At 44.6% G+C, this 24,758-nt stretch overlaps 1 protein-coding gene across 3 annotated transcripts in view; it reads right to left on the bottom strand.

The window, feature by feature from the left end:
• Positions 1–15,953: 15,953 nt before the first annotated feature.
• MBTPS1 (membrane bound transcription factor peptidase, site 1) overlaps positions 15,954–24,758 on the bottom strand; it is a 33,904-nt gene continuing 25,099 nt past the window's right edge. For all 3 annotated transcript variants that reach the window (XM_055000384.1, XM_055000383.1, XM_055000385.1), the window contains exons 19-23: positions 23,443–23,583; positions 20,659–20,790; positions 19,898–20,024; positions 18,298–18,428; positions 15,954–16,794 (exon numbers count right to left, since the gene is read on the bottom strand). In XM_055000384.1, the coding sequence (XP_054856359.1) occupies positions 16,601–16,794; positions 18,298–18,428; positions 19,898–20,024; positions 20,659–20,790; positions 23,443–23,583 (725 nt within the window). In that variant the 3' untranslated portion in view covers positions 15,954–16,600. The remainder of the gene's footprint in view (positions 16,795–18,297; positions 18,429–19,897; positions 20,025–20,658; positions 20,791–23,442; positions 23,584–24,758) is intronic.

Below are 24,758 nucleotides of genomic sequence, written 5' to 3'. Positions count from 1 at the left end.
CATTTGGTGCTGCCCAGCTCCCAGGAAACCTGTAGACTTAACAGAGAAGAGGTTTGAAACGACTGCTTTAGAAAAATATTCCCCCTCCAAAAAAACATTCTCCAGCTCTCTCCACACTTCCATTTTTTCCTCCTTTAATTGCTCGTGCCCTTTTATAAATTAATCAGTTCACCAAGTGCCTTACAAGGCATTTTGTACTTTTAAGTTTCTTTGTAGCTGCAATTGATCTAAATGAGTGGCTGAAGACCAGTCATGCTTGCAACATATTGGATAAGGGTTTTTTTTGTTTTTTTTAAAGTGGACCAGACACATTACTTCCAACTATGGTCAAATAATTTGGCTAAAGAAAAGCTTGCACAATGTAAGAAAGACAAGATCTGATCTTTGCAGCTAACCTGAAAAAGCAAGAGCTGAATTATGTCAGCTATTTATAATTGCATCCAGGCGAAGATTGGAATGCAAAACGTCACCTTGATTTGAGGTCATTTCATGAAATATCTTTTGCCTCCGTTAAGCTATTTAACCTCTTCTGTAATCCTCCCTGAGCCAATGACTGGCTGGATAACCTTTGGCAAGTCTCCTGACCTTGTAGATCCCTTGGTCAAAGTAGCTGGAAAATTTGTTAAGCCGATTTTTTCCCAAGGAGCGAGAGTGGAGAAGCTCCCACACCAAGCTAAGACGTGGAGTGAACACATCACAGTTCTCATCTTGTCCACAGCTATAACATGCCTTCATTCCCCCCCCCCCCATGAGATTATGGAGTCATCCAGCATGGACTCAGGCTGACATTTCCAACAAAATCAATGATATTTGAACAAAACAACTTTTTTTTTTTTACTAAAGCAGAGCAGGACCCAAAGCATAATGTCTCATCTTTCCCAACAGCTTTCCATAAAATGATCTAACTTGAAATCAGAAGATACAAAAGTAAACAGAACAATCAATTAAAGCCATTACGACCAAAATTCATTATAGCAAAACTAAAACAGTGCTGGGGGGGAGGGGGGGCATCAACATAAAATGGATGGGGCCAGGTATACACCCCAAGAGAAGGAAATATTCATTGCCACCACCAAGAAAGCCCTGTCAAAGATGCCTGAAGGGGTGGAGGAGGAGGAAAAAAGGGCTCAAGGAAAGGGCCCTTCTTGTAGGTCTGCCCTGGCCTAACTCCCCCTACACATACACATCACCCAGGTGGAAGAGCCTGCCCTGCCAGATCCACAATTCTTGGCTGGGCATTTTAGCAAGCTTGAATATTTCCTGCCTACAGTTGCCAGTCTCCAGGTGGTAAGTGGAGATCTCCCGGAAATACAACTGATCTCAAGGCAATAGAGATCAGTTCCCCTGGAGAAAATGGCTGCTTTGAAGGGTAAACTCCAGGGCTTTTTTCTGGGAAAAGAGGTGGTGGAACTCAGTACTGCACAATGACATCACTTTGGGTCAGCTGGAACGAGGGGGGGGGGGTTAAAGTTTAAATTGCCCTCGGCGAAAATAGTCACATGGCTGTTGGCCCCGTCCCCTGATCTCCAGAGAGAGGGGAGTTTAGATTGCCCTCCACACAGCGGCGCAACTCCCCTCTGTCTGGAGATCAGGGGGCGGGGCCACCGGCCATGTGACCATTTTCAAGAGGTGCCAGAACTCTGTTCCACCATGTTCCTGCTGAAAAAAAGCCCTGGTAAACTCAATGGCATTATGCCATTCTGAGGCCCCTCCCCTCCTCAAACCCCACTCTCCCCAGGCTCCACCCCCCCCCAAATTTCCCAACCTGGACCTGGCCACTCCTCACTTAGGACTGGGGGGTGCCCCCAGGGGAGTAACCAGCCCAATAGTCTTAATGGCCAACCCAGCCCTACATTCCTGCTGAAATCTCCGAAGCAAATGGAACATGAAGTGAGGCCTTTCCCAACAAACTCAAAGTTACAAGCAGGTCCATCCAATAGTTAATATGGTGAAATTGTCACAGTGACACTGAATCTGGGAGAACAAGGTTCAAATCCCCATTCTGCCTTGAAGCTTGCAGGGTAACTGTGGGCCACTCAAGGTCTGACAGGGTTGTCAGGTAACCCCTGGCAACCAGTGGGAAGAGATCACAGTGGGGGGGGGTGAGGACCGCACTTATCTACTGCCACTGGCCTGCGCCAATGACACAATTATGTCACTTCTGGAAGTGACATTGTCACATCGACAGCATGCCAGAACCAGTCTGGGTTTGGGGCAAGAACTCTATGGTTCTTGCTCCCAAACCATAGCTTCACTACTGACATGACGACACTTCTGGGCACAATAGGGTGGCCAGTTCCTGGTTGGGAAATTCCTGGAGATTTGGAGGTGGAGCCTGGAAAGGGCAGGGTTTGGAAAGGGGATGGACTTCATCTGGCTATAATACCATATAGTTCACCTTTCAAGGCAGCCATTTTCTCCAGGGGAACTTATCTCTGTCACCTGGAGATTGATTTTAATTCCGAGAAATCTCCCATCACTGCCTGGAGACTGGCAACCCTAGGCCGCAAAAGTAATTATGTCATCACATTGCCAGCAATGTGATAACATCATCAGCAATTTACCTGCTGTTATGGGCCCTTGATGATGATGTCATCACATTGCTGGCAATGTAAGGTAATAGGGTCGCTCTAGGAACCAAACAGACTGGATCCAAGTTGCAATGCCCCATCCAGAAAAAAACAATAACAGTACATAGCTCCTTTGGAAACCCTGGATCCAAAACGGAAATGGATTTTTTTTTCAGTGCACACCTCTAGCAGCGCCCCCCCCCCCCCCGGGGCAAATAGCAACTCTCTAGGGCCACCTGAGGTCAGAAAAATGGGACGGAGGAACTGCAGCCTCTGCTCCCCATGTGCGATGGGCCTGATCCAAACTGAGCCCTCCACATGTGTGGGAATTAAGTTCCAAGCAGGGAACACTCCGGAAGGTTGACTTGCTTGAACCAGCTTTCATTCCAAACCGGAAACCTCATGATAAGCTTCTCTCTCTAAGCCTTAAAAACATGCTGCTAATTTGCTCTGTTATTCATTAACATGAAGGTCTGTGTTCTCCTCCAAGCCATATTGTCTTTTCTTCCTGCTGCTGGCTGGCAGAGGTTGAATGAATGAATTTATGTGCGGTCAGAGACCATTACAATGGCAATACATCCTTAACAGTCAATAGAATAATTAATTCCAGCAGAAAAGTGTAAAGGGACATAGAAATACATTTGGCATTTAAAATCTTAAAAGACACATTAAAATGTATAGGCAGAGGTTGTCATCACTGACTAAAGTCCTTGCTGTTGTACCTTCACAGCTGACTCTGCTCCAAAGCACATTTGCTGTGATCAGCCAATGAGAGCTCGCCTATTAAGGGGCTGTCAAAGCCCTCACAGGGCTGAGTCCATAAGTAGGTTATCCTGGATTCCTGGGGCACACTGCCCAACTCCTAACGGTACAATGAGGCTGGCTGGATGCACATAGAGAGCTCACTTCCAACCTCAGCTTCTCTCTGGGCTTTACGTCCTGTTCACTGAGAGCTAAGCTACAAGAGACAAATTACACGAGGATGCACACGTGAAGGGAGTCCTAACGTTAGCCAGGATGCTGAGTTTTAAAAGAGATCGGAAGGCTGTGTCAATTTCCCCTCTCTACTGAGCCAGCAAAGATCACTCCTCAGAGTGTTTGTTAACTTCCTCTTTGCCTCCCAAAGACTCTGTCAGTTTCATCTCCCTTTGTAGGAGGTGAAGGGGAAATAAACAAACCCTCTGAGGAGTGATCTTTGGCAGCTCTGTACCCCTCTCCTTTTCCAACCTGGATTTGGCAACCCTAAATGAAGTTGATTAAATGTAGGTCACTCTCTCAGCCTAGCCTCACAGGGGTTTTGTGAGGCTGAAATGGGAGTGGAAGTAAATATGTCACTCTGAACTTCCAGGAGGAAAGATGAGATGATAATTTAATAGACAGGGGGAACTACAGGACCAGCCAATTTGATCTTGGCAGCTCCAGTGGCTGGGCTGCATTTAATATTTTAAAAATGACAATCAAGTGATCCAAGTACAGGTATAAGCTGACCAAGAATGAGTGTTCATTATTTTAAACATGAAATCATACATTGAACTTAAAACCGACCTAGAGTGTCACAGGGTTATTTTCCATGTGGCAACTCTCAAGCGCCTCACTGTAAGAGACCACAGTAACTATCACTTGAAAGTTGGCCAACAATATCAGAAACTGAAACAAACATCCAGAGGAGTTAGCCGTGTTTGTAGTAGCAAAATCAAAAAGAGTCCAGTAGCACCTTTAAGACTAACCAATTTTATTGTAGCATAAGCTTTCGAGAACCACAGTTCTCTTCGTCAGATGAATGGATGGCAGAAAGAAACTGGTCAAATATAGAGGAGGAGAGGGGAGGGGAGGAGGAGAGGAGGGATGTAAACAACTCCTTTGATATGGAGATGCAGGCAGCTCCTTTTGATGTGGGGATCAGTTTGCTTGTGTAAAGGTTCAAAGGAGTTTGCCGTGTTAGTCTGTAGTAGCAAAATCAAAAAGAGTCCAGCAGCACCACCAAGACCATACAATTCCACTGCAGCACAAGCCTTCGATAACCACAGCCCTCCCCGCCAGATGCATCTGACAAAGAGAACCATGGTCCTCGAAAGCCCACGCCAGGTGCCACTGGACTCTCCCCGACCCCACCTCTGTAAAGGAAATCTGTTACCTGTGATAACGTGATAACCATTCATAGTCCCTATTCAGTCCCAGCTTGACAGAGTCAAATTTGCATATGAATTCCAATTCAGCAGCTTCCTGTTAGATTTTGTTTTTGAAAGGTTTCTGTTGAACTACAGCAACCTTTAAGTCTTTGATGGAATGTCCTGGTAGATTGAAGTGTTCTCCCACTGGTTTCTGGACGTTGCCAGCTAACCAGATTTCACAGCGAGACGGGGAGCTGGAGTGGGGACAAAGCTCTTGTTTCCTGTCTTGCTGTTATAGGATTGGATACATTTCCAATGGCAGAATGAAACTTTCCTGCTACCCTACCATGAAATGATTGCCATGAAATCCTTCTCCTGGGGCACAGAGGATGCTGAGAAAAGCCACAATGGGGTGGGGACTGCAGCCGGAAGAGGGAATTGGCAGAAATTTCCAAATTAATCTAGATACATAAGACACCTGCAAGATGAGAGACCCAAGCCTTCTTCAGTCCCACATCTCAGCTACAGACAAAAGATGCTATTGTACAAGAAATAAAACCTCCAGAAAGACACTACAATCAATATAAGACATGCAGGCTGATTCTGCATTCGTTGGATAATGCACTTTCAATGCACTTTATTATTATCAATCGTTTGAGGTGGATTTTTTGTTCCGTACACACAAAAATCCATTCCAAATGATCTAAAAAGAGGATTGGAAGTGCATTATCCAATGTATGCGGAATCACTGCATTTATGCCAGATCACTTTGGCAGCAGTATGCAAGGATTATTAAAAGTAACCATAACAAAGTCACATGGTGTTCCTAAAAAAAACCCTGGGTAATTCTTAGATTCCCGGCCAACCGTGGTTGGACCTGGAAACCGTGCATCCTAATAATTGCTCTTTGGGACTCCTGTAAGTGTCTCTTAAGCCACTAAACTCAGTGACAGCCAATGAACAATTGCTTACAGAATCTTTCTTCAGGGTTTTATCAGCAGGCAAATTACAAGGGGTTTCAGCCACCTACAGGCATTGTCCATGTTTGGATACGCAATTGAACACTTCAGCTTATCAAAACCACCATCCTGCACTTCCTCATCTTTTTGATTTTCTACAAGATGTGAAATCTTTCAGGTTTAAAAAGAATCATATTTTCTGGCAGATCAGCTTTTCACAGACTTGAGACCATCAATGCAAAACTTCCTTAGAAAATAATGTTTAAAACAGCTAGGACCTCACTGGGGAAGGGGCAAGTAGCCCTCTTGCCAAACTGGGCTTCTTTCAAGCACACTTTGTTATTTTCATATAAAAGCAGTTGCCACAACTTACTCTATGAGAGAACAATAAAGCAATTCCTAGGGGCAATTTTGCAGGGAGAAAGGACAGTCCTCTACACACACATGACATTCTGTTGCCCTCATGACTCACTGGACTTGATTCCCACATTACAAAGTATACAGATTGGGTCAAGGTAACAGTTGGACACAAGTTTCAGGTCCTCTTCAATTCTTGCATGCAGAGTAATGAACTGAGATCAGGATAGCCACCCCACCTCCTCACCCCCAGGATATTTTCTCAACCTGAATGGGCCAAGGCTCACTGTTTGGTCCACTGGAGAACCCCACACATATCCCAGGATTACAGGAGGGCACACTATGTAGCTGTACACAGCTTCTTTCTTACAATAGACAAATCCCATATGTACAACTCAAGATAGACATTTTTTCTAGTATATGATTATTATAGGTGGCAATTCTCCTTCATATGTTAGGAGATGGAAGCATTAAAGAGAAACACCCCTTGTCCTACAACTTTATTCAAAGTTACTGCATTACCGAGAAAAGTTCATATATATTGTGTATACGCACACACACGTGTGCGTGTGCGTGTGCGTGTGCTCAGCAGCCACAAAATTATAGACTCTGTTTAATAACTGTACATGTGGGGACTAAAAATTATTTATTTAATTAACCAAAACATGTATTGGTCACCTTTCTACCTTGTAGATGCTCGTAAAATAACAACAACAAGATTAACAACAATAATAAAAATGGGCCCCTTTTCCCTAATTTAAAGCACTGTTAAAGAGAAAACAGCCGCTACAGAAAATGAAGTTAATTAAAAGCAGTACTGAATTATGTGGAGATTTTATTGTGGCCAACTCTTTCCACTCCAAATATGGGCCAATCGCCAGTGAAACCCCAAGCAGAGTTACTCTAGCCTAAGACCATGAATTCCAATGAGCTTAGCTGGGAGTAACGCCACTTAAGACTGTGGCGTTGCACACTCAGCTACAAGCCACTGTCAGATTGCTGAAGCCAACACACGAACTGTAAACAGAACCCAAGTCAGTTCATGCCCCCTCCAAGGTACACAGAACAACGCACCTACAGGACAGCCAACATGTCAAGGAAAAAACATGCCCTGCCTCTTTAACAGAGGCTTATTTATCAGATGTTATTTACCTCCATGCCATGAGAAACTTCAGCTGTCCATTTCCACACATTGAAAGCTTTATTAAAGGGACTTGACATTTCTTATCCGAGCAGCTGACAATCTAGAAACTATGTTATCAAACCAATCCCTGATAAGAGAGAGAGAACAACATACCCATGTTAAGGCTGCCGTAGCTGCCAGCAAAGACCTCTTCTTGCAGCATCCAAGCGGAGAACTAGACCTTGAGGCTCAAAGCTCAGCAGAGGGAGAGGGAGGGACACCCCCAAATCTTGCTTCTCCGAGCCACAGGCAAGACTACACACGCTCTCTCAAGTTGCCTGTATCCCAAACCCTGACTTTGCAGCCCCTCCTCCTTTTCTGCCTTCATGCTTCTTTGAGGGCATTGGGTTGTCCCTCAAGTTTAACAGCTCTCAGCTGTCTCAGTTTGCCAGCTTAATCCTCGATTAGCTGAGCTCCATCCCTTCCAGACTGGGCAACTGGAAGCAGGCCACAGGGATTGGCGTTCTCAGCCAAACTTCCTGGGAGGCCTCGCAACAGGCTGGCCCTTTAAATGTAAGTGGGGAAGCCCTCCAGGTGTTTTGGGAACTCAGTTTGGCAACATTCAGCAGGTGAAGTTCTCCTATCAATTCCACTGTTTTGATCCCCCTGGTGCTCTTATGTTAGAAATCTGTTTCTGTTGCCTTTTTACTCTATGTTAACATGGTTGTTTGACCACCTTGATCTTCTCTTGAAATGCTGCTTCATTGTATACCTTATACTTTACTTATTTATTTATTATTTCATATTTATATCCCGCCCTCCCTGCAAGCGGGCTCAGGGCAGCTAACTGTATTTTTAGTGTACCGTTTTCAAATTTTATAATCCACTTCTGCAAATTGTTCTGATATACTATTCTAAGTGCATTTTTTAAAATGTGTAATCTGCCTTTCTTGCAGGTCAGATTAGAAATGGGTTAAGTAATTAAATCCTTCCTCGCCCATCACTGTGAGGGGAAAAGCTATGCCTATGGAAATCCTATCTTTGGACTCTGAAAGGGCTGGGAGGAATATATCCAAAACCAGCTCCTTGGTGCTCAAGATTTGTCAACGGACCTTCTGCTTTGTATGTTTTGTACACAGAAGATCCCAGGTTCCCAGAAGGTCCAGTGAAAAGAATCAGAGAACAGGTGATGCAAAAAGTCTCTACCTGAGACCCTAAAGAGCCACTGCCAGTCCAAGCAGACAAGACTGACCTCAATAGACGAATGATCTGACTCTCTATAAGGCAGCTTTGTGTATTAATTAATCGTGACAATTACTTACAGGATTGCCAAAAACCTGACCGTTAAAAAGAAATCTGAGCCAGTTTGCAGAATTATTTGTGCGAAAGCCAATATTTTAATCTCCTAGTCAGACTTTTTTTTTTAAAGTTAGAATTCTTTTCCAGAAGAAAAGGGAGCTGCTGTGGCATAGCAGTTAAAGTGTCGGACTAGGATGGGGCAAGATCCATGTTTGAAGCTATACTCTGCAGGGGACGGTTGGTAGGCAATCTTGGACCATTCTCCCTCTCTCATCCTAACCTGCTTCACAGGACAACATGAGGTTAAAATGGAGGAAGGAAAGAACTCCATGTGCTGCCTTGAACTCTGTAAAGGAAGATATATTGTTGAGGGCTTTCATGGCCGGAGAACGGTGGTTGTTGTGGATTTTCCAGGCTGTATTGCCGTGGTCTTGGCATTGTAGTTCCTGACGTTTCGCCAGCAGCTGTGACTGGCATCTTCAGAGGTGTAGCACCAAAAGACAGAGATCTCTCAGTGTCAGTGTGGAGAAGATGTTGGCAGGTAATTTATATCTACTCAGGAAGGTGAGTTTGGGCTGAGTCATCCTGTAAGAGGATGACACTGTGACACAGAGATCTCTGTCTTTTGGTGCTACACCTCTGAAGATGCCAGTCACAGCTGCTGGTGAAATGTCAGGAACTACAATGCCAAGACCATGGCTATACAGCCCAGAAAATCCACAACAACCATCTATAAAGGAAGGATGGGATTTAAAAAAAAATAATAAAACATGGTTTAGGATACATTCTTGAAATATGTAGCTCACACAAGGTCACTAAAGAGCTAAGCTGCTATGCACATCATTGCAAATACTGTTGGCCCAAGAGTGGGCATGCTTCCTCTTTAGCCACACTTCATAAGTTTGGTTCAAATGAACAGTAACACATCAGCATCAGTGGGAGTATTTTCTGTTTCCTCTTCCAGTGCAACTCTGCCCCCCCGCTCCCAAGATAACCATCACCACTAGCCACTGGTGCAAAGAGAAACCTTTTGCCATTAGGTCTGCTCCTGTGGAATCTAAAGTTCCTGGCTCATATTGTACCCTACAGTTAGACCTCAGATAGGTTTTCCAAAAAGAATGTCACCTGAGCTATTCGAGGTGTCTCCAGTGTCAAGTTTGCAAAAGTTATGCTTGCTGAAATGTCTTTTTTGGCAAGAAAAAAAACACATGAGGAACCACGTTGTTGATGAACAGAAAAAAGTACAGTGCCACAGTAAACATTGTGGATATATTAAGAATGATTGTGATACCTGCAGAAGAATATACAATAAGAATTAAATATAGTTCAAAGATTCCAATGACTAAAAAAATAAAAAAATTGCAAAGACAGGAAGCCAGACATAGTCCCGTTTAAATTTATTCTTCTTCTGTGTACTGTATACAAATACCAAATAGACAAAAATGTGCTAACCTCTTATGAAGATGAATATATTCACTGTCTTGTATAACAGGGAAATTTCATTCAAACACAATCAAGTTTCTTTGTCTTTGAACAAGTGTGAATTGTCATTACTCAATCATGGTAGTCTTTGAACTCTAATTATTATTGTATATTCTTTTGCAATTCTTGCAATCATAATTCTTAATATATTCATAGTGTTTGCTGTGGCAGCATATTTTTTTTCATTTTGTCAGAAAGCCATAGATATTTTGTAACCAAAAAGCTCTCGATATGTGCCTGAGATGTCATTTCTATTATGCTTAGAAGCAATATTTTATTTTTCAGTATCTCTGACTGAAACTTCACAGCCATTATGTATCTTCAAGAACAAACCTAATTTCCCAGTTAAATAACCTGTGTGTGCAGTTTTTCTAGTGAGTTTCAAACCGTGCAATCCTATACATGATTACCCTATTTTGAGCCAATTGATTTCCATGAGTTTCTGCATAGGATTGCATTGCCAGAGACTTCTCTCATTTTACATGAAAGCCTTGGGACAACATATTTAGAAAGACGACCTAGGAGCTGTGTGATTCGATATCATAAATTGACAGAGTCAGGCAACCAGGTGCAGGCAAGCATGCCATCAATTCACAACCAACTTATGACAACTGTAGCAAGGGGCTTTCGAGGCAAGTTAGGTTTGCCATTGCCTTCCCTGGCAGAATCCAAGTACAGACCCTACTTAGCTTCTGAGATCTGATGACCGGACTATACCAAGGGTGGCCAAACTTGCCTAATGTAAGAGCCACACAGAATAAATATCCGATGTTTGAGAGCCACAAGACATGATGCATTGAAGTGACTTCAGATGAAGAGGTGGGTTTGGGGGAGTGACATCAAAGAAAGAAAGAAAGAAAGAAAGAAAGAAAGAAAGAAAGAAAGAAAGAAAGAAAGAAAGAAAGAAAGAAAGAAAGAAAGAAAGAAAGAAAGAAGGAAAAGAGGGAGGGAAAGACATGGAAAGAAAGGAGGAAAGGGAGGGAAATAAACTAAATTATATGGCCACGGCGATACTCAGAGACCTTCAGGAGCTGCGTCCTGGTTTTACAGCTTGGCTCTCCATTACAGCTGCAAGACCAGAATGCTTACATTTCCCATCAAAACTTGAGGGAAGCTGACAAGTGTCCAACCTGTGTAAGGCGTCACTTGTAGCTTGGCTCTCAGCCTCAGTCCATGCAGTCTCTGTTAAAGGATCTTGGACAGCAACGGGAAACCTCTGTTTTCCTGAGACAGTGGGGATCCACTCCTCATAGAACCAGTTTGGTGTAGTAGTTAAGAACGCAGGACTCTAATCTGGAGAACCGGGTTTGATTCCTCACTCCTCCACTTGATGCCAGCTGGGGGACCTTGGGTTAGTCACAGCTTCTAGGAGCTCTCTCAGCCCCACCCACCTCACAGGGTGTTTTGTTGTGGGGATAATAACAACATATGGTTGTTGTGGATTTTCCGGGCTGTACAGCCGTGGTCTTGGCATTGTAGTTCCTGACGTTTCGCCAGCAGCTGTGACTGGCATCTTCAGAGGTGTAGCACCAAAAGACAGAGATCTTCACTGTTTGACACTGAGAGATCTCTGTCTTTCGGTGCTACGCCTCTGAAGATGCTAACTCACAGCTGCTGGCGAAACGTCAGGAACTACAATGCCAAGACCACGGCTATACAGCCCGGAAAATCCACAACCACCATCGTTCTCCGGCCATGAAAGCAACATACTTTGTAAACCACTCTCAGTGGGTGTTAAGTCATCCTGAAGGGTGGTATATAAGTCGAATGTTGTTGTTGTTATAACCGACCCAGGGAGCTTTGATTCTCAAAAGTCCATACGCTGGAAATCTTGTTAGTCTTTTAAGCACTGTTGGACCCGGATCCTCGACTGCAGACGAACACGGCTACCCACCTGAAATTGGGGATCCAGGCTCTGACTCTATAAAAGGCAACTGCATCATGTGAGATTTTTAGAATATATTAATTTAATTTATTATATTTATATTCCGCCCTCTCCGCTTTCGCAGGCTCAGGGCGGATAACAAAATACAAATATCACATACCATTAGATGCAGATTCTTGCTGATATCAAATGAACCGTCCACGTCAATGCAGGTTGTAGACTTGCTTGGTTAAAGGACTCTTGGGAATTCTGCCTCCACAATCTCTTTCTAGTCAACCAAGCATATTTTCACCTTGAGACAAATTTGCAAATCTTAAGAGCAGGCTGGGTTCAGAAATAACGCCAAACCAGTTCGTTGGCAAACTGAGTATGGCAAGAAAGAGGAAATCAGAACAGCACACATGCTTCCTGGGAACTGAAAAAGTATTTCACCCCTCTCCTCATTCATAATTTCAAAGCCATTTCCAAAAGGCAGGGGGTGGGATGCTTGTTGACTATTGAAATGATGGAGGTGAGGATGCTGCTCCTTTTCAGAGGTGGGCGGGGTTATGCACCCTTCCTTTAAAATAATTGTGACAACTAGAAATTGGGTAGCTGAAGTTTTTCCCAGCAAGGAGTGATGAGAAAGCTTCAGTGGCTGAATAGCTAAATGTCATTCAGCTCTTAAAAAGTGCAAGAGCCATGCCAGGAAAGACCATTGCTAGGGTGACAGGCAGAGTGCCTCAATGCTTTGCAAGATGCATCCCTTTTAATATCACAACCACACGCTGCTCCACACTGGTCCTCGCTTTGGAATGGTCAAAGTGGGATGGAAATCAAGAGGTGGGGTGGACATAGATTTGGGTCCAGCAGAGGAGTTCTATAGCCCCCTTTCAGTGCAGCCCCAAATACCCTCCAAAATGTTACTCCTGGGGAAAGGGGGGGCCTCCAAGAACATCATGGGGAGAGTGAGAGATCTGCTGCAGGAAAGGGCAACTGCCAGTCTCGGTGTCACATTTCACACTCTGCTTTATAAACTAGCAAGATTCAACAGCACGTTGTCAGGGCTTGTTGCTGCCGCCACTGGGCAGGGCGCCAGCTGGGCTGGCCCTGACATCAGAGGGGCGCCAGGGATGCTGCAGGACCCTGCTCTGTGGAAGGAGGGGCAGTATACATCACCCTGACTCCCTCTCAGTCCACTCACTGGCCTGCTCAACCTGGTCCACTTACCCTCTATGTCCTCCATCCACTCCTCCTCCCAGAACTCTCCTCCAAGCTTCCACTCTCACACTGCTCTGCTCTCACACCATCCTTCCTTACTCACACCTACCACCTCAGAGCTCTTCCCAGCCAGCTTTTATAGGGCCTTCTCTCAGCACCCCACCCACCTTGCAGGCCCTGCCTGCCAGGCCACACCCCTCCTTGGCCTCCCAGCATTGGCCTGGGCTGTCTCAAGCTGCTGCAGCTGGAGTAGCTGGCTGGGATGCCTAGATCAGCAACAGCTGCATTATGTTGGCTGGCTGCCAGGCCTCTCTGGCTGAGCTGATTACTGAAGGTAGGCCCAACTGTGGCCCCTTGGCTGGCTGCCCAGCTCTTCCTACAGAATGCTTTCAGCAGCTCCACCTGGAGGGGCTTGGTTGTGAGCATCTCCTGAGCCAGGCTGCTGTCTTCAAGCTGAGGTGGAGGCTGGGGCGTGGCTCTGAGCTGCTGTGGCTGCTTCTCCTCCCTGCCAGGTAAGAGCTCTGTTGGGGCTGCTGCTGGGCCCCTATTCCCCCTGCCTTGGCCCTTTTCCTCTGGCCTTAGCCCCCTCCCTTCCCCCTGGAAGGTGGGACTAGCTGGTCTCTCCTTGCTCCCTCCAGCCCCCTGAGGCTTTGGCCTTTTGCCCCTTCCCCCTGGAGTAGGCAGGTTCTGGCCCTGGTTGCTGGCTGGGGTGGCAGGGTTGCTGCCTCCCTTTTGCCTCCCGCTGTTCCCTCCTGGCAAGTCTGGGGGCTGGGGCTCAGACCCCAGACACACGTTAAAGACCAACTTTCAAGAGTCAAAGCTCCCTTCGCAGGTACCTATTGTACAAGCTAGTTAACCTATAGCAGCACATTTTGGGGGTTTTTTTTCTTGTCCTTGATGAAACTGTGCCTTGTGCCATGAAAGCTGAGTTGATCAGGAAAAGTTAGTCGTAGCTAAGAAAGGAATGATTCATAACTGAGACATGGCCAGCAGGAATCAAGGGTTGCATCATTTTGTCAAACCTTACCACTTCAGTCTGCAGGTTGGGAATTGAACAGCCGCTCACTCCCCATTGCCGAGGTGAAGATTCTAGCCTACCCTTCTCTGCAGCATGCTCTTTTTTTTTTGTATGCAAGAAGGCTGTGCACATTTAAACGAAGCTCCTGGGTGAAGTTTTCTGGAGATGTTGAGTGTAGCACAGATGGCACTTTATGTCAGGTGAAGCATAATAAACTGAAACTTAGCCCAGACAAGACTGGGTTTGTAGCAGCAGGTGACTGTGGCTCAACAAGGTGGAGTTTCTCCTGTGAGGTTATGCTTGTCCCTTAAAAAAACCCAGAACCACAGCTTGAAAGTGGGTTTGGATCCAACCCAACAAGTGGATGGTCAAGTGAAAGGAATTTCCCCTTTCAGGCAGAAATAATCTTGCTCTGGTTACATCTTAAATTTGATTACTTGCTACTTTGAAAAACAATTCAGAAAATTTAGCCAGTTCAAAGCCTAACAGCCATACTGTTGATTGGGGCTAGGTATTAGGAAAACACTTCCTCAGTCATGAAAGCCGTTGTTTTATTTTGCCATCAACTTGCAGCCTACTTGAGACAACCCTGTAGGATTTTCAAGGCAAGAGATGTTCAGAGGTGCCATTGCCTGCCTCAGTGTAACAACCCTGGGTTTCCTTGGTGGTTTCCCATTCAGGGCTGAATCTGTTTAGCTTCAGAGTTCTGATAAGATCCGGCTAGCCTGAGCTATGCAGGTCAGGGCAAGAACTTCAATATCTCAGAGTTTGTTTCTGGACACAATTTAAAGTACATACATCGACGTATGGAATCTTAAATGACCTAGGACCAGGGTATCTCAAGAACACTTTGCTCCCGTATGAACCTGCCCATCAATTAAGATCTTCTGCTGAGGTTTGGCAGGTGAGTCGTCAACTCAAAGGCCTTTCCCGGAATGGCGCCCCAGTTACGGAGCTCCCTCCTAATTGCTTCAGTGCCTCAGGCAATTCTGGATTTTCGCACCTCCACCTGACATGGCTTCCAAGACTGGTTTTTTAATATCGTGTTTTACTGCAGATCCTTTTTTGTGTTACACTGTTTTAACTGATTTGTTGTATTGTCATTATTGGTGTCTAGTTGTTCACTTCAACAACAGGGCCCCCGAGTGCCAACCTGCACTCTCACAGGGAGGACCACCTTCTGCCCAACAGGGAGCAGACAACGGGGCATGTGTGGCCTGCGGTGCTGCCTTTAAAGGGGATTGGGAGGTGGCCAGTGGGGGGGGGGGGGTTCCCTGGTTACCTCCTCCAAGCTGCGTGGAAAGAAAGCCACAAGGAGGACCAGGGTGCTGAAAAGACCCCTCCCCTCTCTGTGAGGCCATATCCGTGGCATCCTCTGCAACAAAACCTGCACTCTATGATGTTGCTGATCATGTAGCTCAGCTGTTAGACGTCATTAAAGGTATCTCAACAGCCACAGCTGCTGTCACTCCTCTGGTTGCTGTCATACTGGCCTAGGTGCCTGTAAAGACTTTCTGTGTAAATAAATGCCTCTGCCCATGATTTCTGTGCTTGCATGTTTACATAATACACGAGCGAATCACCCGTTACCCCTGCCTCCAGGGGCCTTCTGTCCTTCGTGTGTTAGATGAACGAAGCACACAAGACAAACCACATGGGGAAAAGGCACAGGAACAAAGATGGAGGTCATACAGCCATGCCATTAAAAAGCATATATAAAGGGGGTTGTTTTACACGTTGAACCTAAGTTAAAGCTTATTTATTTAACTCAACTAGCTTTTGCTAGACTGAGACTAGAATCTCTAAGGTAGTCTCCAATCAAGAACATGAAACCCAGGATTTAGTGCTGGCAAAAGTGAACAAAGATTTCAGAAATGCTATTTAAAATGGCTTATCTTTCTATTGGGGGGGGCAGGATGGGAACCAAGTGTAATTTTTTTTCTCCCAGCTTCAATATAGATAACATATTTATTGAAAATTTTCTCCACCGACAATGGTGAAATCATGCCGAAAAATTACAAAATGTCATGGCAAGTTGCTTTATAAAAATAAATGGAAGGATTACACCGCTGATTTGTTCCTGCTTCCCTTGAGTGTCAGTTTCTCTCTCATCCTTGACAGGAGGATGGTGCAAATTCTATTCTTCTTTGTAATATATAGAGCTTTAGAAAACTTCATTCCATTCAGAAAAATGGTTCTGCCATCAGAGAGCTGAGGGCCTTGAAGAGATTCTTCTCCTTGCTCCTCCTAAAATAAATATAGAAAACAGCCTCTAATGAAAAGGTTTGGTCAGTTTAAAAGAAAAAGAGAGAGAAAGAGAGGAGAGGGAGAGGTCCTTTCCTCCCTTTCTTCAGACAACTGAGCAGCTCTGCTTAAATAGGATTCAAGCCTTTGGTGAGTTCAGCTACTGAAAAAAACAGTTTTCATAATCTCTAGATGATCCGATGAGTTCTTGATTTACTGGAACCAAAGACAACAAGACAAAGTTGCATACATCAGTCAACTAGCTGTCTGGTATTCGTCAATTATCTTCATTGGTAGTGATCACAATTCCATAAAGCAGCCAATGAGAGAAGGTCATCTTTGGCAACGGTGGTCAAACAGAAGGTGTCTTTGGTGGGTGTCCCTGTTGAATAATTTGTGGCCTCTTGACTCTCGGCTTCCTTCTCTTTGGTCTGCTCTTAGCTTTGATCTGGACCACAAAGAACGCCAGAACCACCATGGCACCAAGGAATGCAAAGACAGGGATTGACCCTCCCACGTCCTGGTTGTAGCGACCGGGCATTATTCCTGTACAGGAAAGAGAGGAATGCAAGTCAGCAAGTGCATTTTTACCCTTTCAGAAACAGGATGTATGGCTGGTCTACAGATTCTGCAACTCAACCATTAATTCCAACTAGGGGTTAGTTCTAGACAGTGCGTAACCTTGATCCCAGTCAGAGAAAGTTTTATCTGTCCTAGGCTTTCTTTGTGGGTAAACACCAGTTTGATGTTTTAACATAAGCTTTCAAACTATGTTCTGGTGAACCCTAGGATTTTTCAGTGAGAAGATGGGAGGCACAGTTTCCTGAAGGGCACCTGGTTCACCACAACTAAAACTGGCATCCACAAAGAAGTGTTGGCTGTGCACATTAAGAGGTACACTGAGACAACTGCAAAAGTCCGGCACAGCCTGTGTGAGCCATATACACTAGAACATTTCCCCCAAATCCTCAGCCATGCACAGCGATTCCCATGGTGGACACACAAGTTTGAAAACCACTTTTCTAACACATTACAGTTAGCAACTACTATTATTATTCTGGTGATTCACCAGTTTTTATTCAGAGAAAGCGCTGCTTGCTGCGTCTCCTCCTTCTAAATGGTTACCAAGGGCAGAGCCTTCTCTGTTGTAGCCCTCCATCTATGGAACTTCCTTCCCTCTATCTGTTCCTCTGCCACCTACTCTTGAGTTTGGGGTGCCATAAGAGAACAAGCGATGATCTGCTTCATTTTTTCCTTTGCCCTCTATGCTGTGTTATTTTCAAAGTTTCTATAGTTAGATTTGGGGGTGGCTGCTGTTTAAGCAGGTTTTCTGTTCTGAAAACAACTTTGGGGTTTGTTTAATCATTTTAACAGTTTTATCATCATTCTCTGTTATTACTTTATTATAAGATTGCCTCTAGAATGGGCCACTAACACAGAGAACAAAAATTTGTTTTAAAACAAAGTGTCGTTCATGATTGGCAATAGTTACAGCTCAGACAAAAGGAAATACTTCTTTATTCAAGCAGTCATTACAGTGTGGGATTCACTGTCAGTGGATGTACTATGGGCCATGAGTGTAGATGGTGTTAAAAGGGGGTTAGACAGATTCATGGAGGAGAGGTCCATCAATGGCTGCTAGCTGTGATGAGTAAAGAGAACTTCCACATTCAAAGGCCCCTGGAACTCAGTACCCGTTGGCAACCTCAGGGGAAGGCCTGGGCCCCTATGCCCTGTTTGTTGGCTCTCCAGGGAAATTGTTTGGCCATGTGAAACTAGTGGACCATGTGAAACTCTGTGGACTAGAGGGACCACTGGTCTGATCCAGCGAGGTTCTTCTTTTGCTGTTATTTCCAAAACACCATATTTAAATGGAGAATTAAATGAAGTGGAATCCAGATGACAAAAACCTCTATTTTCCAGAACTGCCCAATTCTAGAAGTTACTTCCCTTCTTCTGCACAGCTGCGTGTGCTTCTATCTATTCAGGCCAGTGTACTAGAAACAGGGAAGTGTACTAGGAAATGGTAAAGGCTTGCTTGGTACTTACCCCCTGGGATATCCCAAGCTCCGCTTTCTCCAGGAGATAATGGCCTTACTTGGGGTCGGCTCTGACGGAAGCTCGGTAAAGCCACTTTGTCCAGGTCAATCGATAGTAATTTTTGATGTTTCCAAAGGTTGCTGGAAGAAAATGAAATGAAATTAAAACATTAAGCAGACGTCCTCAAGAGAGACTGCAGGAGCGTGTCAAACCAAGCAAGGAGGTCAATGAATGAGAGTGCAAACTGTCCTGCTGTTGGTGGCATCTGGCCCCGAGCCTGCAGTGGGTCTTGAACTAGTAACCTGAGGGGATACTCGGCAGGGATTCTACTTGGGTACCACCTCCCAGCTTCAGCCAAAGAGGGAACTGCAAGGAGACCGGTTACAAGTACCAAGGAAGCTTTCTTGCACCAACTGGCCAAAGTGAGTCAACTGATACTCTCCAACTTCTATCAAAGTCAGCTTGGCCAGAGTGATGAAGGGACCCATTTTTCTAACCACATGCTGTGGGCTCCTCTGCCGGGCCCCCTGTATCGGGCAAGTGGGCACAAATAGGCTTAGTATGCAATTCACAAGAAGTCTGGCACTTTGTATTTTCTCTTGACTTTTTGAATGCCAGCAGGCCAGTTTGGGAGTCTTTATGAATTACTTTTTAATGGACTTTACGTTGTACTGTCTCTTTAAGGTTATTTCTATTGTATGACGTTTAAATAGGTTGTGAAATATTTCTCTACAAACTAGCACTGTATATATGATTATATAAGATAATTAGCAAAATAGAAGAGTCCAGTAGCACCTTTAAGACTAAATAACTTTACTGTAGCATAAGCTTTCGAGAATCACAGTTCTCTTCGTCAGATGCAGTTCTCTTCGTCAGACTCTTTTCTATTTTGCTACTACAGACTAACATGGCTAACTCATCTGGATATAAGATAATTGATTGTATACTTTGTGAATGGTCAAAATGCACTAGCACTTTATTGATCTGAGATTCTCTTGTTGTACATAGGAAATTTGGATATGTTGCCATTAACAATCACTGACGCTCACACATCACTTTGGGTGGCTTTGAAGTTTACTCGACCTAACCTTGCTATACTATTGAAAAGTGTCTGTTGAACTAGTAGAGAATTTTGTTAGCTATAAAAAAATCCTTATATTAATTATATATTTTACAAATTCTACTGCCTCTGGATTTCTAAGTATTCCATTTAGACTATTTAAGATATATTTTTTGATTGGAGACTTAGTTTTCACAGCTTGTTGTTCTTTTCGGGATTTTCAGGAGTAGCAGAGGGTGGGGGAATCTCTATGAGGCCGAACTAAAATACTTTGCAGATTTTCACTTTCCTCTGTTGACATGAATACAACTGCACTGATTATCTACAGGTGGCAGGGGGGGGAGTCCCAATATGTAATGTAATAAAAAACCAAAATGAACAAAAATGAAAAAGACCCAAATGGTATTTCCTCTAGTCTATAGCTATAGCTATAGTCTAAGACATACCAGTACTTCTATAGGATTTGGAAACAATCCCATGTTACTGAAGTGATCAAATTCAGGGTGGAAGTTTTGCTAAGCCACATACAGAGACACACAAAATCACAACCTGGGAGCTGTTTCATTCAGAGGCTGTGGTTTGGCCCAAGACAAGTGAGGACACGCCGGAAGGGAGCGGGGCTTGGGGTCTCCTAGGTGAGCCTCAAGCACTTTGGAGTATCGATGAAGGTGGTTTCCTGAAAATCCAGTCAGACAGACAGAATTAAAGCACAGAAATGGCATTTTCATGCCGGTTGTTAGTCCATTTTTCTGAGTATGAGCATCAGAAATTATTGCTTCCCCCCAAAGCAACTCCTCCTGCCCTACAACTCTCTGGTACGAAGAGAAGCAATTGACTGGGAGGGGGACCAATACCAGAAAGAAACTGAAAAGACCAGAGCTGGTCTCTGCTTCAGCTGACAAGCTGGAAGCCTGAGAGGGGTCTCTCTGGAACAGTTCCCATTTCAAGGCAATCTGCTGATTTCGGCATCTAATAATTTCAATAAAAACAAGTCAACTTGGCTATCAAGGGACAGAGGGAGCAAAGTAAACTGTGGCAGCAATCCAGAGCTCAACCCCGTTCCCAACATGCTCTCTTCCTCCCTTCCTCATCTGCCTTTCCGCAACTCCTACCCCAGTGTGCCTCAGAACATTCTATCAAACCTGTACTCCCAGACCATCCGAAGTAATCGACGTCAACAGCAGCGACTGCACATCAATAAACTCTTCAGTCTCCACCCCATCCCCCCAGCGCCCCTTCTCATCAACAGCTCCAGTTCTAAACAAATGAAAAAGTAAATATCTCTGATTGTACAATGAGAATCCAATCACCTTCCATTCGCTCAGGGAGTGAATATCCTGCACCCGTTGGGGGCCGTTGTCTGTTTTCTGAATGACTGAGGCTTGGGGGCATCACTCCATAGGAAGTGTACTGAAGAAGAGAATCCAGCAGCCAAAAGCAATCTGGGTTTCAAGAATTTGGAAAAAACACACATATACACACACATTATGCCATCAATTGGACGTTTCCCCTGTCTATTCAAACAAGCCAATCCCACACTTCAGCTGCACTCTCTTTTCACTCTTTGCCCTTGGCTGCCCAAGCTCAGCCTGTGCTGCTACGTCAAGGAGACAGAAGGCAGTAAATGACCACAATGCACCCCTTTTCTCCCATTGACCAAGTAGCCAGAACATCTGATGAATCGAGGTCAGATGACGAAGAGAACTGTGATTCTCGAAAGCTTATGCTACAATAAAGTTGGTTAGTCTTAAAGGTGCTACTGGACTCTTTTTGATTTTGCTACTACAGACTAACACGGCTAACTCCTCTGGATCTGTAGCCAGAACAGGATCTGACAGTGGCAGAAAGCATGAACCAAACTACTGGTCCATCTGGGCTAGTATCATCCGCTGTGATTGGCAGAGGTCTCAGGAACAGAGTATTCTTTCCCAGCACCTAAGACGCTCAAACCACAGATGCCAAACACTGGACTTTCAGACACTGTTTCTCCAACAGCTTGACTGGGCCTGGGCACAATCAGAGCTTCTCAGCCTTTGAGAACAAGGACAGGGGTGCATGTATTCTGGAAGTTTATGTCATTATGGGCAAGCTACCTTGGAAGGCATGTCGAGAGCCATAATAACTAGCTACAAGCTGATCAAAATGGACAGGGAAGGATGAAAAAGGGTTCTGGTCTCTGCACCCATGAACGAGGGTGGGCCGCACAGCATCAGTGGTGTCGGGTACCTTTTACTGCTACTGCAGCAGCATCCTCAAGGGCATCTCCTCAGAAGTACAGAGGCTCTCAAACTTTTTCTGACTGGACCTGCTTTTGCTGCACTTTTCGAGGCCCCTTGCAAAGGAACATCATAGTACTTTTCCCTTCCTCAACAGAGAAGGTAGAAATCACACATCCGTTACCAACATGCCAGTTTAGATTCCATTTTTCATGGTTAGTATTTATAAATATATAGTAGTAGCGAGCAACAGGCCAATTTGTAGCGATTTTGCACATCATGTGGAGGCAAACCCATTTGCCATCAAGCCTCCTCTCCCAATTCATTCCCATTCTACTCTTCCCTCCGAAAGCCATGACCCACTTTGGCTTCCCAACCCACAGTCTGAGAACCAATGCCCTAGGAACAAACAGAACAACCACTTGTTTTATATTCTCATTTATACGAGAGAGACTAAAGGCTCAAGAAAGTCTTGGGTGGGGGACTATACCTGCCTCCTGCCCCTAGTAATGCCAGCATTGAGAAGGGATTTGGCTCCTCAGCTGTATCCCATATTGAAGTCCATTCACTACTTTGTCCCATAGAAATCAAAGGATGACAACCAGGAACCAACCCAACTGTTTTCCAACTTTTTTTTGAAAAAGTGTTTCTGTTGCTTTGCTCAAAACCATCAACATTACAGATCTCGCTAATCAAGTCATAGTTTGTACTTCCCAACCTACAGGCAAACCGCAAGTACAGAGCTGCTTTCATCTGCTCAGCACTCCCGTTTCTACAGCAAAGGGGGCCTCTGGAAGCAGAACCTCTTCACTATGTTTTGTCAGTTCAGATGTTAATTATATTAACCCCATAGTTAGCATGAGCTCTAGTTGGCCAATCTGCTCTACAACTTGGTCTCGGATTTAAGGTACCACCAAAACACCATCCACAGACTGCCAATTCAGACACCATGCCAAATCACAGGACATTTTGGAGTGATGTCCATATGAAGCCATGCCATCGGTTTCATATAACTTGACTGCTTTGGCTCTGGGAAAGAAAATGCCCTCTCCAGGGCTCTCCAGCGAGCAGCCTGGTTTTTTTTCTCTATTGCACAGTGTCGGCTCCTATTAAAGCTAGCCTAGCCTAAGTTACAAAACAATGCCCATGGTTAAGAGAGTACAGTTTATTAACGCAGCAAGAAAGGGCAGCCTGGAAAAGATCGATTGCTGTTTGTAGCCTTCAAAATGGAGAACGGATTAATTCTGAGAAATGCGCCCTTCAGCCGTGCACCAAATTACTGAGCTTGAGAAGGTAATAAGGAGGCAAGTTGTAATGGGCCAGAGCTTTGAGGCTTCAGTGTCTTGGAAATCAGAGTATTATGGCTCAGTCTAGGCTTCTCAGATGAGATAGATGAGACTTTTGTTTTTGGATTTATAAATCACATATGGGAGGAATTCTAACCACAGTTAACCTCATTGATGGCCCAATAGGGGTTACTTTCAATTTGTAATACGGAAGTTGGTCTGATGCCATTATGGAAAGCTAGCCCTGTTTCTACAACAAAGAGTCTACATGGAAGCTGACAATAAGACGAGCAGGCAAAAGTTCATTGGCTACCCCATGGAGATTCTGCATGTAGGGCTAGAGTCTTATCTACCCACTGGTACTATCTAACCAAAAGCCAAATGGCATGCAAGATTGGGAATCCATGATCATATCCACCAACAGATAATTTAGCTGCAAAAAAAAAATCCCACATAAAAACCAGGGCAACCCATGCACCTTAACAGGGCTCATGCAGGAAATCTTCCCAATGGGAAGTTACAAGTTGGAAATTTACAAATCCATCCATGTAACTGATGCTGCTAATTTGCAGAAGCCATGGGATTCATGTACCTTTTTGCCTGTGGCTATCATCCAAGCAATTCGAGTCACCGTACAGAACTATCCTGCCCCCTCCTTCCGATGGAACTTGGTAGAGACCCAAAATGGGGACGTTTTCTATTATCGCAGACTCCTGCTTTAAAACTTCAAGCCCTAGAAGAAAAGGTGGAAAGGAAATCTTTCAAACAACAGTGCTCCGATAGTGCTGCACAACTAAGCTTTAGTGGACAATCAATGCAACTTGGCACACACATTTTTAAAGAATCATGTTTCTAGACAACAAGTTCATTGTTTCTTTAGTTCATATATACTATTTTTCATCCAAAGGAGACCTAAAGCAGCTTCCACTGTTCTCCCCTCCAATTTATCCTCACAACAACCCTGTGAGGCAGGTTAGGGTGAGAGTGCAGGACTGGACCAAGGTCAGCCAGCCAGTTTCCATGGCAGAGTGGGGATATGAACCCAGGTTTCCCAGATGCTAGCCCAACACTCTAACCGCTACATCCTCCTGGTTCTAGCCCATCTTCCCACTGCCGCATCTCTCCATCTGCAGGAAACCTCATGGTTCATCATCCTCTTGAAGAGGAGTGACAAGTGGAGTGCCTCAGGGATCTGTTCCTGGCCCTGTGTTGTTTAATATCTTTATAAATTACTTGGATGAAGGAATAGAGGGGATGCTCATTAAATCTGCAGATGATACTAAATTGGAAGGGGTTGCAAATACAGTAGAAGACGGAATCAAGATTCAAGGTGATCTTGACAGACTGGAAAACTGGGCTAAAACTATCAAAATGAAATAAAAACTATCAAAATGAATTTCAACAGAGATGAACATAAAGTTGCATTTAAGTAGGAGAAATCAAAGGCACACTTATAGGATGGGGGAGATCCGTCTTGGCAGTAGTACGTGTGAAAAGAATCTAGGGGTCTTAATGGATCATACGCTGAACATGAGTCGGCAATGTGATGCTGTACCTAAAAAGGCAAATGTGATTTTAGGCTGTATCAACAGAAGTATAGTGTCCAGATCACGTGAGGGGATGGCATCGCTTTACTCTGCTCTGGTTAGACCTCATTTGGATTACTGTGTACAGTTTGGTCACCACAGTTTAAGAAGGATGTTGACAAGCAGGAGCATGTCCAAAGGAGGGCAATGAAGATGGTGAGGGGTCTGGAGACCAAGTCTTATAAGGAACGGCTGAAGGAGCTGGGTATGGTTTAGTCTGGAGAGGAGGCGACTGAGAAGTGAGATGATAACCATCTTCAAGCATTTGAAGGGCTCTCACATAAAGGATGGAGTGAAGTTGTTTTCTGTTGCACCAGAGGGT

This window comes from Eublepharis macularius, chromosome 16, assembly GCF_028583425.1.
Source record: "Eublepharis macularius isolate TG4126 chromosome 16, MPM_Emac_v1.0, whole genome shotgun sequence".
In the NCBI taxonomy this organism is placed as follows: Eukaryota; Metazoa; Chordata; class Lepidosauria; order Squamata; family Eublepharidae; genus Eublepharis; species Eublepharis macularius.
Note: the sequence above shows the minus strand (reverse complement) of the source record. Positions and strands in the feature narration are given on the sequence as shown.